Below are 16,853 nucleotides of genomic sequence, written 5' to 3'. Positions count from 1 at the left end.
ATTTTTAAACCACAGTGGGCTATATGGTATTCAACCATAATATTTAAACAGACAAAAGCTTTAAGAGTAATTACGATTTTAAAACGTAAATTAAGAAAATGTAAACTTTAAAAATGAAGGGGTTTTTTTTAATAAGAAACTTTAAAAATGCAGGTAGTGTTTAGTAAAATTTCTTGAAAAGTGCAGTTTACCTCACAAGCCTCTATGGTGAATGAGATGTGGTCTGTGGGGCTCACGTGAAAGGCATAGGCCTCTCTCTCACGTGGGACAGCTTGAGTATTGGCTTATATTTGCCAAAAACAATCATTTACTTCAAATTTTGAACACGGGCTGGAGAATTCTCGAACCGTTAGTACCGGACCGGTTCCGGAATTGGTTTTTCCCCAACCCGGACACCCGCCCCGCCCCGATTACAATGACTATAACACATTAATTTCTCAACAAAACCTAATCAGACCTTCTATCTCAGGAGAGTCAGACGGCGAACGCCCCCCTCTCTCTCTCTCTCCGGCACTCTCTTTACGGCCGGCCGTCCTTCTTCACCGGGGCCGTCTCCACCGGCCGGCAGCTCTCTCGTTCGTTCTTCACCGGCGGTAAACACTCTCTCTCCGGCCGGTCGTTCTTCTCCGATTATGTTGCTTTTTTGGTTGATTTATATTTAATTTTCTGGACGTTAGGCCGATTAATTTGATTTTTACGACTTTTTGCAACATGTTGCAAGGTTTTGTTGCGCTCCTCATGGTTTTCTTGTTGGGGTTACTTTGTTAGTTGTTTTTTTGGTCTCTCTGTCTCCATATGTGAATGATTTTTTTTAATTTTGAGTTTTGTCTCAAATTGTTCAGATTTGTACAAATTCTTAATATACAGTGGGTGATAGGCTTCTGGGTTTCCTCAAAATTTGGATTATGTTGTCAAATTAGATGCTTTTAAAGGTTATTGCTTAGCTTATATGTAGTTTGGTTTTCGTGTGGAGTCTAGATGAAAAAGGTTATTAGCTTACCTTATATGTTGCTTAGTTTTCGTGTGGAGTCTGGATGAAAAGCTTTATGTAGGTCAAATAAATAACTTGAAGGATTTGAGGTTTAATTCAGCTTTCAAAGTGATGGAATCTTTATGTAATTTTTCACTTTTTTCATTAATTTTTTGGGAAAATATGCAGGAAGGGGTAACGACTCCAATTTGAATGTTCAATTTTGCATTAGTTTGATACTATGGTTCAGATTTGTGCAAATTGTTAATATATGGTGGGTGATAGGCTTCTGCGTTTCCTCAAAATTTGGATTAAATTGTCAAATTAGATGCTTTTAAGGTTCTTAGCTTAGCTTTTAAGTCATCTTGGGGGCTGCTTGGTTGGCAAGTGGATTACCCCATTTTGTCATAATCTACTGTTGTCCTTGAACCCACCTAAATATTACATTCTCAGAGGCAAAATTCTTATTTGAGATTAGTGGAGGATAGTGTTTTTTGTTCTGATTTGTATGACTTTTAGATTGGAAAGGTTTCTTATGCTTTTGAGTGTGGTAGTAATATCTAAAGTGGATTGCTGGACAGGCATAACGAGAAACTAGTAATATCTAGAGTGGATTGCCTTTTTAGTCTTTCTTGCTGTCTCTTGGAATATTGCAACCCAGATTAGTATTTAACTTTCTGTTAGATAACCATCTTTGGCACTTGATAGTCCTTAATTCCTACTTTGATGAACAAATGTCACGCTTAGCTTCGTGCTTGTTTATAGTCCATGGTCTTTTGTGCATATGATGGTAGGCATTCAAAAACTTTTGACAATTAAATTGTTATATTATTCATACTGGAACATGAGGGGAATATGAATGACATCCAAAAGCTTTCCAATTGACTTGGCTAGAGTTGAAGATTTTTTTTGCTCCTATTATGTCATTTCTCTATTTAGTTGCTTGTTCCATTTGCTCATGTCTGTCTGTTTGTCAGTTTTTTTTTTTGCTTTCCATATTTCTCTACTGTGAATTAAGATTATGGTTGCTACCTTCATGTATAGCACTTTGCAAAATCATTGTTGTAAGTGTAGGTTGCGTACAGAAAAATAATCCCTTTCCCAGCTAAGTTGCACTTTTAAGATGCTAAGATTTCATCTATTCTCCATTAATAAATACTCAGTTTTGTTATCAGACGCGAACTTTAGTTCGCTACTGTCATAATACAATAACATGCTTTGTAAGGTAGTCTTAACTAGGAAAATATTTTTCTAGACATGTATTTTTGCTTAATTACTAGGTGACCAATAGGACTTAACCTTGACTCTCTTTGTCTGTTAGCCCACCACCAAGCAGTGTTGCTGCCCACCACCCGACCTATCTCTCAACTTCACGAGGTTTAGTCGCATCTGCCCACCGAACGACACCCACCCACCACGACACTATCGACCTATTTTTCTTTTGATTCCTTTTTTTTTTTTTTTGATAATTTGGGTTCACTCATTTCGGTTATGATTGGATTTATTGGTTTTGGTGCTTGATTTAGGTTGTGTATTCAATCGGCCATTGGGCTTCTAGAGGCTTCTCTCCTTGGATCCCAAGGCCATACTACACAAAAACGTTTGAATCAAAACGCAGAAAGGAAATAGGAGAGCATAAGCGCACAAGGAGAAACGTAGGATGTCGTACTTGCTACCACACTTGCACTCTGGATGGGCCGTAGATCAGGCCATCCTGGCTGAGGAAGAGCGACTCGTCATCATCCGCTTCGGCCACGACTGGGACGAGACATGCATGCAGGTTTGTCCTTTGTTACTAAACCTTAAAATCTTTTTTTTTCATCCTTTACGAAATACAAACTATAGGTTTGTGTCGTTTAAAAGTTGAAATTGACAAGAATTTACTTCAATCACGTCATTTGTAAATAATGGACAAGAAATCAAGAAAAAAAAAATCATCATTTACTAAAGACAGACGCTAAAATTAATGTCATTTTAAAATGCAAGAGCAAAGAAGTTTGCAATAATGCTATAGAGAAGTTTTAGAAGATGTACCTTCCCAAAAGAAAAAGGAAGGGGATGCCTAATCATTAACCCCATTTAAGAGCATTCCTATTAGACTCACCAAACTAATTGTTTGGCTATTTTGGTGAGCCAATTTGTTGAAAATACTAAAGAATACTCCTAGCAACATCTTTACTTTAACCAAAAAAAATTGATGAGTGAATAGTACTCATCAAATTTGATGAGTACTATTCACTCATCAAACCATTAGAAAACTAATGACATTGTCCTTTCTCTTTTTTGGAGTGCTTTAAAAATTTGTCTTTTCTCTGAAAAAATATTACTTAAATGGAATAGTGATAGTGAATAGTTAAAATGATGAGGCCGTTGGGAGTGCTTTAAAAAAGTGGCTCACCAGATTAGAGAAAAGTGATTTTTAGCTATTTTGGTGTGTAAAATTTTATGAGGCTACTAGGAATGCTCTAATACTTAGAAATTTTTCAATTTATTCTTCAACATTATTGCAAACCCAAACTTGAGTTTTCAATTTTATCTTTAATTATAATTGCAAACCTAAACTGCTTCTCCAACATAATTGCAAACCCAAATGCAACACCACATATTTGTAATTTTAAAGCCTCCACCCTAAAACCTCAACGTTTGGTCACTTTGGTCACTAAAAGCCTACAAGGCTCACTCTATTCCATCTATTCAACTTTAATAACTAAACCTTTATTCCTAATCAAATCGGGGGTTGGCTTTTAAGTGAAGGTTCCATACACTTAATCCTGTTTCAAACTGAAGGTTCCATTCATGTAATGTGACCAAGTCCAAAATTGGCTATTACAACCCTCTTCCTTTCGACTGGCTTAGAACAGACTCCATGAAATGTCTGTTCAAAGTATGCAATTGCATATTTAGCATGAGTGGGTCCACTAGTCACCAAATTAACTTAAAAAATATATCATTCATACAGGGGATGTTGATGGGTATGATTGGAAATGCCAAAATATCCGTTCAACCCACCCAAAGCAAAACAAAACTTGCATAAGCAAAATAAAGAAAATCTTCACTAGGGAAACACATTGAAACCTAATTATGCAAGACTAAGCAATACACTAATCTAAGATTAGCAATAATTCCTATTAACAAATAGTCGTATATTTTTTGAATAAATCAAATGATGAAAAAACTATAACTAAAAATTGCAAATCCATAAACCCTTGCCTGGTTGATCAAGTAAGTGTAGCAATATAGATGAGAAATGAAGTAAACACATTTTTTTTTTGATAAGTAAGAAAATTTCATTAAAAAAGCGTAAGGCGCCCCAAAGTATACAGGAGCAATTCAGCTAGCCCATAAGAAAAACCCAAGAAAACCCACAAGAAACTACATACCCACATGAAACCCAAAATACAAAAAAAAAGCCCCCAACAAACACCTAAGAAACAATAGAAACCTTCCATCAAACACCCAAGATACAAAGTAACCCTCATAATACAATAAAACCAAAGATACAATAGTAACCCCCCATCAAACACCCAAGATACAAAGTAACTACCCATAATGCAATAAAACCCAAGATACAATAGAAACCCTCCATCAAACACCCAAGATACAATAGAACCCCCCATAAAAACCATGATTAAGTGTATGGAACCTTCACTTAAAAGCAAACCCCCGATTAGATTAAGAATAAAGGCTTAGTTGTTAAAGTGATTAGGAATAAAAGTTTAGTTATTAAAGTTGAGTGTCTATTAAATGTATGTATTTTCTTTATAGGGCCTAGAGATACTACGAGCTTCATGCCTATCAACAAGAGAGTGCCCCGGGTGAGTAAATGCCCAAGGAAAATGGAAACTATAATTTAATAATGAAAATAAATATATATTTTGGTGTAAATAGATGTAGCACAATGGGCTTTTAGGGATTAACTCTTTAAAATTGCAAATATGTTGTGTTGCATTTGGGTTTGCAATTATGTTGGAGCCCAAGTTGGGGTTTGCAATTATAATTAAAGATAAAATTGAAAACTCCATTAGTTCGAGGGCATCACAGGAGGGAGGGAGAGATTTTGACTGATAATAGAAATTCAAGCCCAAGTTTGGGTTTGCAATAATGTTGAAAGATAAAATTGAAAACTCCACTAGTTTGAGGGCATCACAGGTTCACTAAAATACATATTTCCAGGTATTAAATAGGGTTAATGATTGGGCATTCCCTTCTTGTTTCTTTTTGGGAAGTTACATCTGGTGTTGTAATTGGTGAAACTTCTCTGTAGCTCAGCAAGCAACGCTTTAGTAATCTTTTAGGAAAAGGTTCTCAGAAATGGTTACCATGTGCTTTGTAATTATCCGTGCTGTGGATTTCTAGATGAGTGACTACTACTATTTCTTTTGAGTTTCTCACTTTGTTATGAAAGCTGGCTCTGTTCTTGATTGTTATCTGATGGTCTAATTAATTTGTTTTGGATTTAGATGGATGAAGTGCTAGCATCTGTTGCCGAGACAATTAAGAACTTTGCTGTTATTTATCTTGTGGACATCACGGAGGTGCCCGATTTTAACACAATGTACGAGCTGTATGACCCATCCACTGTCATGTTCTTCTTCAGGAACAAGCACATTATGATTGACCTTGGCACTGGAAATAACAACAAAATTAATTGGGCTCTCAAAGACAAGCAAGAGTTCATTGACATTGTGGAGACGGTTTACCGTGGGGCAAGGAAGGGACGGGGTCTGGTGATTGCTCCAAAGGACTACTCCACCAAGTACCGCTACTAAGTCCATGTGCAAGTTGTATTTGACTTGAGGTTTGTAAGATCAGATCTTGAAAATCTGTTGCATAATATTGCACATTCTCTGGAAGTTAATTCGAAAATTTGTAAGATTGGATCTTAATAACCTATTGCTTGAAACTTGAATTCTCTAAAAATCAATGTTTGGGGATATCCTTGATTCAAGGAGTTTCACAAGGAGTTCTTTACATCGGAAATGCTCTCTAAAAATAAATGTTTGGTGATATTCTTGATTCAAGGGGTGCTTTACACCGGAAATGCTCTATTTAAATTAAATAATAGTACCAGCCCTTGCATTTAAAATCCAAAATCAATGCAGTTACGTATACAAGTTTTTGTGTAGCATGTCTGAGTGTAATATCATTTTCAACTATTAGTAGTCTTGTAGACTGAAATTTAAAACGTGATGAGCATTCACATGTTTTCAGTCAAGTAGAACTCTGGGTAGGGGTGGGCACGAGGTGGGGTGGATTTCTGCCTTTTTTGTCCTCGTTCTGCGCCGTTGAGGGTTGTGCAAACCCTTACCCGTGGCTGCAAGTGTAAACAGTGTAGCCACATGGTTGCAGTTTGGGTTGGGCAGGAAGGGGTTGGGTTGTGTGGGTATTCCCGATTCAAGCCAAATTTGTGTTTCAAATGAAAGACCGAAAGAAAGACTGAGAGAGACGAAAATACATACTGTCGTATGTGCCTTTTGGGTTTGTGCTGTCAATGGCCCTAGTGGGTGTGCAAGCTTGACCGTAAGTAGTGATCCACGCGCTGTAGCCTGTAGGTGGTGAAAGCAATGGTGAGATTGCCGTGAGAATCTATCACTTGTGGTGTTAGCATGGTTGACGTCGTGCAAGAAGGCCGTGAGTGGCAGCGAGAAGGGTGGCCGGCGAACTTTCAGAGTCTTTTTTGTGAAGAGAAATCAGAGATTCAGATGAGTGAAGGGGTGAAGGGGAAAAGTATGAATACAAACGGGGTATGCGGCTCAGAAAATGCCAAAGGGGGTTAAGGTTTTTATTTTTAGGTCTTTTAGGTTTTGCTGGGCGAGGATCTGGTTTTTTTAAAATCTTATACCCTTGCCCGTCCCTCCGCGCACGGGTATTTTGTTTTTAAACCTAGATCTGCCTATTTAAAGCTAAAAATTGAGATTTGAGGAGTAGAGTTTTGCGATTTTAACAGGTTTTTACTGACTCTAAACTCTGAGCCTCGACCTGTGGGATAAATAGGAACCAAAAGGCTAGTAAAGGAATAATAATTTCATAGTAGGACTAGCAATAAACTCAGCCATTGTCATTGCTGTGCAGGATGCGTGGAAGTCTCTGCCTTGCGCTTGAAGTTAGGGTTTCACTTCTCGTCTCTTTTGAATTTTTATTTTCAAGAATTATACTTCTTTTGCTATTTAAATGAAAAAAATTCACTATTAAACAATATTGTCGCCTTTTCATTTTTTATTTTTATTTTTTTTTATATCACATTAATTACATTTTATTTTTATTAAAAATAAAACTTCTCTCTAAGGATTACCAAACAGGACCTTTAAAAAAAAAAAAAAAAAAAAAAAAAAAATCACCTTAAATCATTTTTCACTATTCCGTTGGAAAATTACATTTTACAAACGGGGCCGTCATCTCTTTCATTTTCTACAAACTACGCGACTTTGCAAGTGATCTTCTCCGCCACCAGCCCCTACAATATCTACAATATCCATACTTTCAGCGACGGAAACCCAAGCAGCTCTTACCCGGTTGAAAACTTAAATTCAGATGAAGCTTGAGCAGTTGAACAGAAGAAGAAATGCTCCGATAAGAATACAATCAAAGACAAAGCCGAAATAAGATATTGTAACATCCACAACCCAGTAAGAAATACAATCAAGACAACACAAAGAGAGAAGTCGAAATTGTTGCTTCTCTTACCACCGATTTAGCTCAAATGGATGATCCATATTGGGCTACCCATGGATGTTGGTATGGATTTGATCTCTTTTAACTCGCAAACCTTTCACGTAAAGATAGTTATGGTAAAATGAAATAATCAACGAAAAAAATTTGTTTTCCGGGTACTTTTTTTGACTTACACTTGGAGAGGACAGAAGCCATCTCAATATAACATGACAAAAACACCAAAGTGTGGAAATGGGAAAAACAAATCCTAACAAACTCTGTTGTTAATAGTTTGGTAGAGAGACTTAAGTTGGGTGTTCCATTTCTCCACAGCAGCATACTTCTTCGTTCCCTTCGACCTGTCCCAGCACTCTAGCAGCCGGTTTACCTGATCGATGTGCCCATGGATTCTGTTATCCAATATTAGTGACACCAACAGCTGCTCAACATCTTGCTCGGGCACATTAAGCTCCTGAATAATATATATATATATATATATATATATATATTTTTTTTTTTTTCCAAAAGAAAAAGTACATTCAGCTCATAATTTGTAAATGGCAATATCAGATAAGTGCTTAGGGCCAAAAGAAAGAAGAAGGGAAAGAGAAAAGTAAGCAGGGTACAGGAAATGCATCCCAATGTTGATCATCTAAAACACACAAGAAAAGCTACATCACTCATCCCACTACTATTAACAATTATAAGCTAGCATCACACAGACATTGCAGCAGCCACCCAACACTACAAACTAACCACGCATGTCGCTGTTGCGAACTTCCATTAAAATGTATATCAGCATACTCCTCCCCCCCCCACCCACCTACCAGTTTCTTATGAGCTCAGTCTGATTTAACCCAAAAAAACAATTTACTACGGGGTATTTATAAGGGGCTTAAATGAAGGCTTAAAAAGTCCAGTTGCAGCAGCACCTATAAAAAGATGCCAAATTCACTAACGCCCCCTTTCACCAACTAAGCCAATTTCAGAAGTACCCAGAAGCTTATTAGTCCAGCTAGCTGAACTTATTAGAGCAGCAGTCCAAACAAAGTGAATATTAAACGCTAAAAATTCAAAAACAAAAAATAAAACAAGTGAATATCTACCTTAGATATGAACGGAATCCTGATCCTTGTGTAAGGTTTGATGAGCTTGAGCAAGACTTGCGTTCTAATATTTTTTAGGAGATCCTCGATATAGTTTCTGATAAATGGATCGTCCATAATTGTTCTTCTGTTACTCTGAATATCAATATTTTCCATAAATCCATTTAGGTGAGAGGAGACAAGTAGAAAAGGAATATTATAAACTTAGGCACATCTAATAGCACAATGTGATGGCGATATCTATTTAAACTTACCTTCAGGATTTTCTCAAACTCCAATATTTCATTCCGTTGATAGGCTGCTATTAGATTTGTCATTGCCAAAATTTCAGGGTCATTTTTGTATCTGCAAAATAGCAGTTAAAAAGGCAAATAGGAAAAATAGACAGACAACCCCTGCCCAATCCACCCGAACCCCAACCAAGGAAGACAGGAGAAATGAAGATAACAAGTAGACTGTATAGAAACTTACGGCTTGGCCTCCTGCCCATCAAATGGATTAACTTCAGATTCCATCAGCATGTTGGCAAGAACCAGATATCTGACACATTAAACAGGAAAAAGGGAATATGTGAAACATAAAGTACAAATATGAGCAGACCTGTTTATTTCTAACTTTCAGGTAAGGTTACAGTAAAAAGATCTAGCATCTAACTTCACATTTATTATTCATCGCAAACAGTCCACTACTAGTCTACTTGGGCCAAAGAGCACCTATATTGTAAAGATGCATGTGTTCTGCCAGCAAAGATGCTTTTTTTTTTTTTTTGATAAGAAGATCTTATTAAAAAGCGTAAGACGCCCCTAAGTACACCGGAAGTATACATAGAAACCACCAAAGCCAACCCACAAAGATGCATATGTTAATATATTTACATACTTAATTTTCTCATGAAAAAAGAAGAATGTTTGGAATCACGGATGAAAAGTATACAATTTACGCACTTCAAGCATTGGATACGCCGATGATTTCCAGCTTCATCATAGTTTTTAAAAGCTTCAAAGAAATCAGTAGCTGCTTCTGCCCAATGGCGCTCTGCCATGTGCATTTTACCCCCACATTCATGAATTATCCCCATTATCCTTGGATGGGGTATTGCTGACTTGATCGTAAGTGCTTGCTGGTATAGTTGCTGCAACAAGTCCATGCAGTCCAATGCACCGCAGTCAACATAACATACACAAAAGGAGTTACAGTAAGAAACTACATAAAGTTGAAAAGTTGAAACTTCAACATAATTTAAATAAAAAATAAATAAAAAAACACAAACAACAAAAAACAAAATCAATCAGAACTATAGTAAGGCCTAGGGTCCATCATTCATCACATGATTTATAAAAGATTCACAAAACATAAACCTTCTATTATGACTGCAAATCTCACCTCAATTGCTGAATAGTAAGCTAAATGACATTGCAATTAAATGTAACAGATAGGACAGAAATAGGTAATACATAGAACAGAGCAAAATTCTACACACCTCTCTTCCTCTTTAAGTTCAAAATATGAAAATAAGTTTTGCAACATCAGATTCCACAATCTAAATCAAGACTCAACCACTACAAACCATATCTATTTATGCATACAGTAAGCAATCACATGATTTCAGATTTCAGATTTCATATGCAATTAAATATTGCAGCAATTACGGTTTCACTACATGGTGACAGTGCATGGCTGACTATACCTGAAGGTGGTCTTACTTGTACCTAGTTTTATTTTACTAACAATATTTACTCTTATAAAATGATCGAGTAACAATATTATCCACAAAAGTCCTCTTGGTTTTTTATTTTTCCATTTTGCAATGGACTTCCATGCTCATGATAAAAGTATATATTAAGTCATACCAGGTCAAATGCCAACCTAGGAAAGTAAACAATCAAAAGGGTGAACGCTAATGGTGGCTTTACAAGCTTATGAATTGTATGGATAAAGGCAAGGATATTGTATCCTCTAAGGTGGTTGGATGTGATGTGTGTTGTGTGGAAGGGTTTAGTTCTTGGGTTGCTGTGAGCCTTGTATGGAAATGGAATTGTACTCTTTGGGAGGAGCCTTTGCCATTGAGCTCCTGCCCCCCAGTTGCAAACAAGAAATTTTTTTTGGTGCAGGGTCAAAGTCTTCAACTTGGGTATTACAAAAAGTGAAGGAAATCTGTCATCATGTGGGTTATCGTGTGAGGGATTTGAAGAGGAGATGATGGCTTTACTTAATGCCATTGAAGCGAGCCACTTCCAAAAGGAGTCGGCCTAGAGCTCCAAAATGGTTAACAAAGGAAACAGAGAATTAAAAATATTATCTTGTTCGATAAACTATGATTCAAAAGGTGGAAGTTCTAGCCGAGGAAGGGTTAAGGGGAGGGCTGTTATTGGTTCCTTATGAAGCCTAAATTGCTACCTTGGAATGCGAGAGGGTTGAATAAGGGGGATAAATGCCTCAGAGTCAGGAACTTGATCAGAGAGTGGAAGGTATATGTGATATGTCTGCAGGGAACTAAGCTGTAGTATATGTCTAGTGGCATTGTGGTCAGTTTGTGGGGATCTCAATACGTGGATTGGTGTTGCATAGATTCTAGAGCAGCTTCCAGAGGAATCTTGCTTATGTGGGATAGGAGGGTGGTGGCGAACATAGACGAGCGAGTGGAAGAGTTTAACTGTTACCTGCTCTTTTAGAAATGACAAAGATCATTTCTCTTGGGCTTTTGCGGGCGTATATGGTCCCAATTCCATTTGTGATAGAAGATATTTATAGGATGTGTTGGCCAGATTGCTCTGTAGGTGGAACTTTTCATGGAGCATTGGGGGAGATTTCAATGTCACTCACTTACCTAGTGAGGATCGAGTGCAGGCTATTTTTGTCCAACCATGGTGGAGTTCTCAGATTTCATTTTTGAGCAGGGGCTTATGAATATTTCTCTTGTAGGGGGTTCTTTTGTGCGGTCAAACAATAGTGACCCTCTCTCTTGGTCCAGAATTGATAAATTTATTGTTTCTCCCGAATGGGAAACCCAATTTCCTGCCCAGACCCAATAGAGGTTAACTAAACTATGCTCGGATCATTTTCCCTATCCTTCGTGACTGTGGAGGCCTCCAGGGAGGTAGAAGGTATTATAAGTTTGAGAAGATGTGGTTAAAGTCAAAGGGTTTTGTAGATAGGGTGACACAGTGGTGGACTTCTTATCACTTTTAGGGTTTTCTAAGTTACATTTTGGCTCACAAACTTAAGGCTTTGAAAGTTGATTTAAAATTCTAGAATGAGAAGGCGTTCGGTACTGTAGAGAAAAAAAGGAAGCTTCTTTTGGAGGATTTACGGGTTCTTGAGGTTTTGGAAGAAGGGAGAGTCTTAAGTGAGGAGGAGAAATTGAGGAAGGCTACAATAATTAATGAGTTGGAGAGGACTACTCTTTTTGGTGAAGGTGAGTTCTATGATAGCTTGTTTACCAGACGGTTTAGTTGGCGGCCCAAGTTGGATGGCCTTACTTTTGATTCCATTGGGGAGGACAAAGTTATCTAGTTGGAGAGAGCTTTCGAGGAAAATGAGGTCTTTGAGGTGGTGAAATCCTTTAATAGTGATAAGGCTATGGGCCCAACGGTTTTAGTATGGCATCCTTTCAAGCTTCTTGGGATGTTTCTGAAAAGTAGATATCATACATATTTTCCATGATTTTTCACACCAAAGGTATGTTTTAAAAAAGCTTCAATGCCACCTTCATCACTGTTATTCCGAAAAAACCTAGGGTCATTGATATTAAGGACTTCCGACCTATTAGTTTAGTGGGTGAAGTTCACAAAATTATTGCCAAAGTCTTAGCTAACGGGTTGAAAATGGTAGTGGAGAAAATCATTTCTGAGCATTAGAATGTTTCAATCAAGGGCAGGCATATTTTAGACTTTGTTCTCATTGCCAATGAGTGCCTTGATAGCATGATTAGATTCAGGGAGCCAGGTGTTTTGTGCAAGCTGGACATTGAATAGGCTAGTTATCATGTCAATTAATTGGGACCTTTTGCTGTATATGTTGAGGAGATGCGGGTTTGGGGAGAAATGGTGTAATTGAATAACACATTGTTTTTCTACGGTGCATTTTTCTATATTGGTGAATGGCATTCTGACGAGTTTCTTCAATAGTTCTCGTGACTTGAGACAAGGAGACTTTGTCTCCATTGTTGTTCGTTATTGTTATGGAGGCGCTAAATAGAATGATTTCTGCTATTGTGAATGGGAGGTCTCTTACTAGGTTTTTTGGTCAGGTCTAGGAATGTTTGTGCTCTTAACATTTCCCACCTTTTGTTTACGGACAATACTATGATTTTTTGTAGGGCAAATCCAGATCATCTTCGTAATTTGTGTTGTTTGTTATTATACTTTAAAATAGTTTCATTTTTTTTTATAAGTAAAATAGTTTCATGTTTGAGGATTAATCTGGCAAAATCAAAGTCGGTCCCCATTGGCAATGTCATTAACATTGAAGGTCTAGCTAGCATCTTAGGTTGCAGGGTCTCTTCCCTTCCTATGAAATATCTAGGCCTCCCGTTGGGAACTGCGTTTAAGGCCACATCTATATGGGATGGCATTATTGAGAAGATAGAGCGACGTCTGGGTAGATGGAAGATGATGTATTTGTCAAAGGGTGGGAGGGTTACCTTGATTAAAAGTAGACTATCTAATCTGACTACCCACTACATGTCTCTTTTCTTCCCTCCCGGTTGGTGTTGCCAATCGCATTGCGAAGTTTCAACGGGATTTTTGTGAGGTGGAATGGGTGATGAGTTCAAATGCCACTTGGTGAGCTAGTCTAAGGTTTATTCTTCGATCTTTAAAGGAGTGTTGAGGGTCTGTAATTTACTTTTGTTCAATCGAGCTCTTTTGGTGAAGTGGCTTTGGTGGTGTATTCATGAGAGAGATACCTTGTGGAGAGTGGTAGTGGATTATAAATACGGCAATTCGTGGGGAGAATGGTATTCAAATAAGGTTCATGGGTCGTATAGGGTACCGCCAATGGAAGAATATCAGAAGGGGTTGGGGGAGAGTTTTCTAATCATACTAGATTTGCAATTAGTGATGGCTCCAAAATTAGTTTATGGCGTGACATGTAGTGCAAAGCCCTCAAGGCAACCTATCCGGAATTGTTCAGTTTGGCCCGTAGTAGATGCTTCCATGGCAGATCTTTTTGGAGTTCTCCAATGACTCTCATCAATGGAATGTTAACCTTCTCAGAACGGTTCACGATTGGGAGTTCTCTGGTGCTTACATGTTTAGAGGATCATTTTTTTTTTATAAGTAATAGAAATTTCATTAAAAAAGCGTACGGCGCTCCTAGGTACATAGGGAGTATACAAAGGAACAACCCAGCTAGCCCATAAAGCAGAACCCAACGAGACCCTCTAAAATCAAAACACCTAACACCACCCAAAACCCTCATGAACCCCAAAACCCAAAACAGTAAAAGCCCCCAATAAACACCCAAACAACAACAAAACCCTGATGAAACCCAAAAACTCAACTACAGCATATTAAATCTAGAAGACACAGTATATATTTTGTGCTACCTTACCAAATGTTGGTATGGGCTCTTTGTATATATAGAGAACTAGAAAGTAGTTACATGTGTTTAGGAGAGTACAATCATAATAGGAATAGAAGACTACAATCTGATTAATCAATGTGATTTAATCAGTTACAAAACAGAACTAGTATTTGAATTTAAACTAGGGATCTTATCACTAGCTCCTATCTTTTAGGTCTTATCTTTATCTTGAGAACTTATAGGAGTAGAAGATTTAACTATAGAACGCATATCTAGCTGAGAGCTACATATGTCTTTAACACGCCCCTGCAATCTCAACGATATAGGAAGAACGTTGAGATTGGTTCTGAGAAAGGCAAACCGTGCGGACGAGAGGGGCTTGGTAAACACATCCGCTAGTTGATCCTTGCTGCATATGAACTGTATACGAAGTGTCTTCTTAGAAACCATGTCACAAACAAAATGGAAGTCAATCTCGACATGCTTGGTTCGTGCATGGAAGACGGGATTTGAGGATAAGTATGTAGCTCCTATGTTGTCGCACCATAGCGTTGGAGGAAGAGAGAATCGGAGGCCAATTTCAGAGCATAGGGACATAATCCAGGAGAGTTTTGCTGCAGTGTTTGCAAGGGCCTTATATTCAGCCTCTGTGCTTGAGCGGGCGACGGTTTGTTGCTTCCTACAGCTCCAGGAAATTAAGTTGTTTCCAAGGAAAATGCAATAGCCACCTATGGAGCGACGATCATCACGTTCTCCTGCCCAGTCAGCATCGGAGTAAGCCTGGATGGAGGTCAGAGGTGCACCTTTGAAGTGAAGACCGAATTGAATTGTCTCTTTGAGATATCGGAGGAGTCTTTTTACAGCCTGCCAACGAAGAATCGTGGGTTTGTGCATGAACTAAGCTAGTTTGTTGACACAAAAGGATATGTCCAGTCTTGTGATGCAAAGATACTGTAATGCTCCAACCGTGCTGCGATATAGGGTGGGGTCAGGGAATAACTCACCTTCAAAAGCCGAGAGATGTGTGGAAGAAGCCATAGGACTGTTGATAGGCTTGGCCTCAAGCATTTTTGTCCTGCGCAGTATATCCACAATATAACGATGTTGTGAGAGCAGAAAGCCAGTGGGGCAGGGAAGAACTTCAATACCTGAAGAAGACCGAGACCTTTGACAGCAAAATCTTGCTGCAGTGTAGTTAGTAAGTCACAGACAGCTGAGGGCTTGGAAGAGGTGATCAGTATATCATCCACATATATTAACACTAGTGTAGTGTAGGCAGCCGATTTGTATATGAAGAGGGAAGTATCTGACTTGGAGCCATGAAAACCGAGCTGTAGTAATTTCCCACTTAATCTGGAGAACCAAGCCCTTGGAGCTTGTTTGAGGCCATATAAGGCCTTCTGAAGTTTGCATAAATGTGTGGGAAATTGAGGATGAGAAAACCCTGGAGTTTGGGTCATGCAAACCACTTCTGAAATTGTGCCATGGAGAAAGGCATTCTGGATATCGATTTGATGAATAGGCCAACCATTTGAGAGAGCAAGAGAGAGAACAATGCGTACCGTAGTGGGTTTGATAACTGGACTATAGGTTTCACCATAGTCAATTCCGGGTTGTTGATGAAAACCCTTGGCTACCAGCCGGGCTTTGTACCGATCAATCGATCCATCAAATTTTCTTTTGATGCAAAATACCCATTTGCACCCAATTATATTAGTAGCCGATTCAGGTGGAACAAGAGTCCAAGTCTGGTTGTGAAGAAGAGCATCAAATTCTGTGTTCATAGCTGTTCGCCAGTTTTTGTCTTTCACAGAAGTGGAGTGACAAGTAGGCTCCAACTCCAGGGGTGAAGATTCAGCAAGTAGGGCTCTGGGAAGGGGGTACCGAATCCGATCATCAGTAAACTCTCTCAGTTGGGAAATGTTATTCTTGGCACGAGTGACCATAGGATGTAAGGAAACAAGGGGAACTGAAGAGGAAGGAGGGGATGCTGAAGATGCAGCTGGAAGAGTGGGCTCGGCAGTACTTGAAGAAGCTGATGATAGGGTCTGCACTGGTGTGGAGGGCAAAAACTGAGATGGAGAAGGAGAGGAGTATTCTGGGATTGATTGGGAAGGAGGAGCAGCCGTTGGACTTGGAAGAATAGGCAGGGAGATTTGCTGCCTTAGATTCGAAGTTTGTGAGTTAGTAGGGATAATGAAGACGTGTATGGAAATTCAGATTCATTGAAGAGTACATCGCGGGAGATGTAGAGCCGATTTGTTGGCAAATGGAGACATTTGTAGCCTTTGTGGAGAGGGCTATATCCTAGGAATAAACAAGGAACAGATCCTGGTTGGAATTTGTTGGAGTTATAAGGACGTAAGTTGGGCCAACAAAGGCATCCAAATGTACGTAGGAAGGTGTAATCTGGAGAGCATTTGAAAAGTGTTTCAAATGGGGAAAGATTTTGCAGAACTGAAGTTGGCATTCGAATGATTAGATAACATGCAGTGGAGAATGCATCATCCCAAAATTTGAAAGGTAGATGAGCATGAGATAGTAGGGCTAGACCGGTTTCGACAATATGTCGATGTTTCCGTTCGATAGCACCATTTTGT

At 38.6% G+C, this 16,853-nt stretch overlaps 2 protein-coding genes across 3 annotated transcripts in view; one reads left to right on the top strand and one right to left on the bottom strand.

The window, feature by feature from the left end:
* The first annotated feature begins 438 nt into the window (after positions 1–438).
* Positions 439–5,950, top strand: LOC133873948 (thioredoxin-like protein YLS8). Of its 2 annotated transcripts, XM_062311756.1 has the most exons (4): positions 443–593; positions 2,292–2,347; positions 2,497–2,750; positions 5,431–5,950. In XM_062311756.1, exons 3-4 carry the CDS (start codon positions 2,631–2,633, stop codon positions 5,737–5,739), a joined length of 429 nt encoding a protein of 142 aa, XP_062167740.1. In that variant the 5' UTR covers positions 443–593; positions 2,292–2,347; positions 2,497–2,630; the 3' UTR covers positions 5,740–5,950. The 2 variants fall into 2 exon arrangements, with proteins under 2 accessions (XP_062167738.1, XP_062167740.1); XM_062311754.1 differs by lacking the exon at positions 2,292–2,347 and having other exon boundaries at positions 439–593.
* A 1,581-nt stretch (positions 5,951–7,531) lies between these two features.
* LOC133872743 (COP9 signalosome complex subunit 2) overlaps positions 7,532–16,853 on the bottom strand; it is a 29,516-nt gene continuing 20,194 nt past the window's right edge. Inside the window, exons 7-11 of the mRNA XM_062310334.1 lie at positions 9,672–9,859; positions 9,199–9,267; positions 8,982–9,072; positions 8,728–8,862; positions 7,532–8,093 (exon numbers count right to left, since the gene is read on the bottom strand). Of these exons, the coding sequence (XP_062166318.1) occupies positions 7,890–8,093; positions 8,728–8,862; positions 8,982–9,072; positions 9,199–9,267; positions 9,672–9,859 (687 nt within the window). The 3' untranslated portion in view covers positions 7,532–7,889. The remainder of the gene's footprint in view (positions 8,094–8,727; positions 8,863–8,981; positions 9,073–9,198; positions 9,268–9,671; positions 9,860–16,853) is intronic.

The sequence above is a fragment of the Alnus glutinosa genome, chromosome 7, assembly GCF_958979055.1.
Source record: "Alnus glutinosa chromosome 7, dhAlnGlut1.1, whole genome shotgun sequence".
Taxonomy (NCBI): Eukaryota; Viridiplantae; Streptophyta; class Magnoliopsida; order Fagales; family Betulaceae; genus Alnus; species Alnus glutinosa.
Note: the sequence above shows the minus strand (reverse complement) of the source record. Positions and strands in the feature narration are given on the sequence as shown.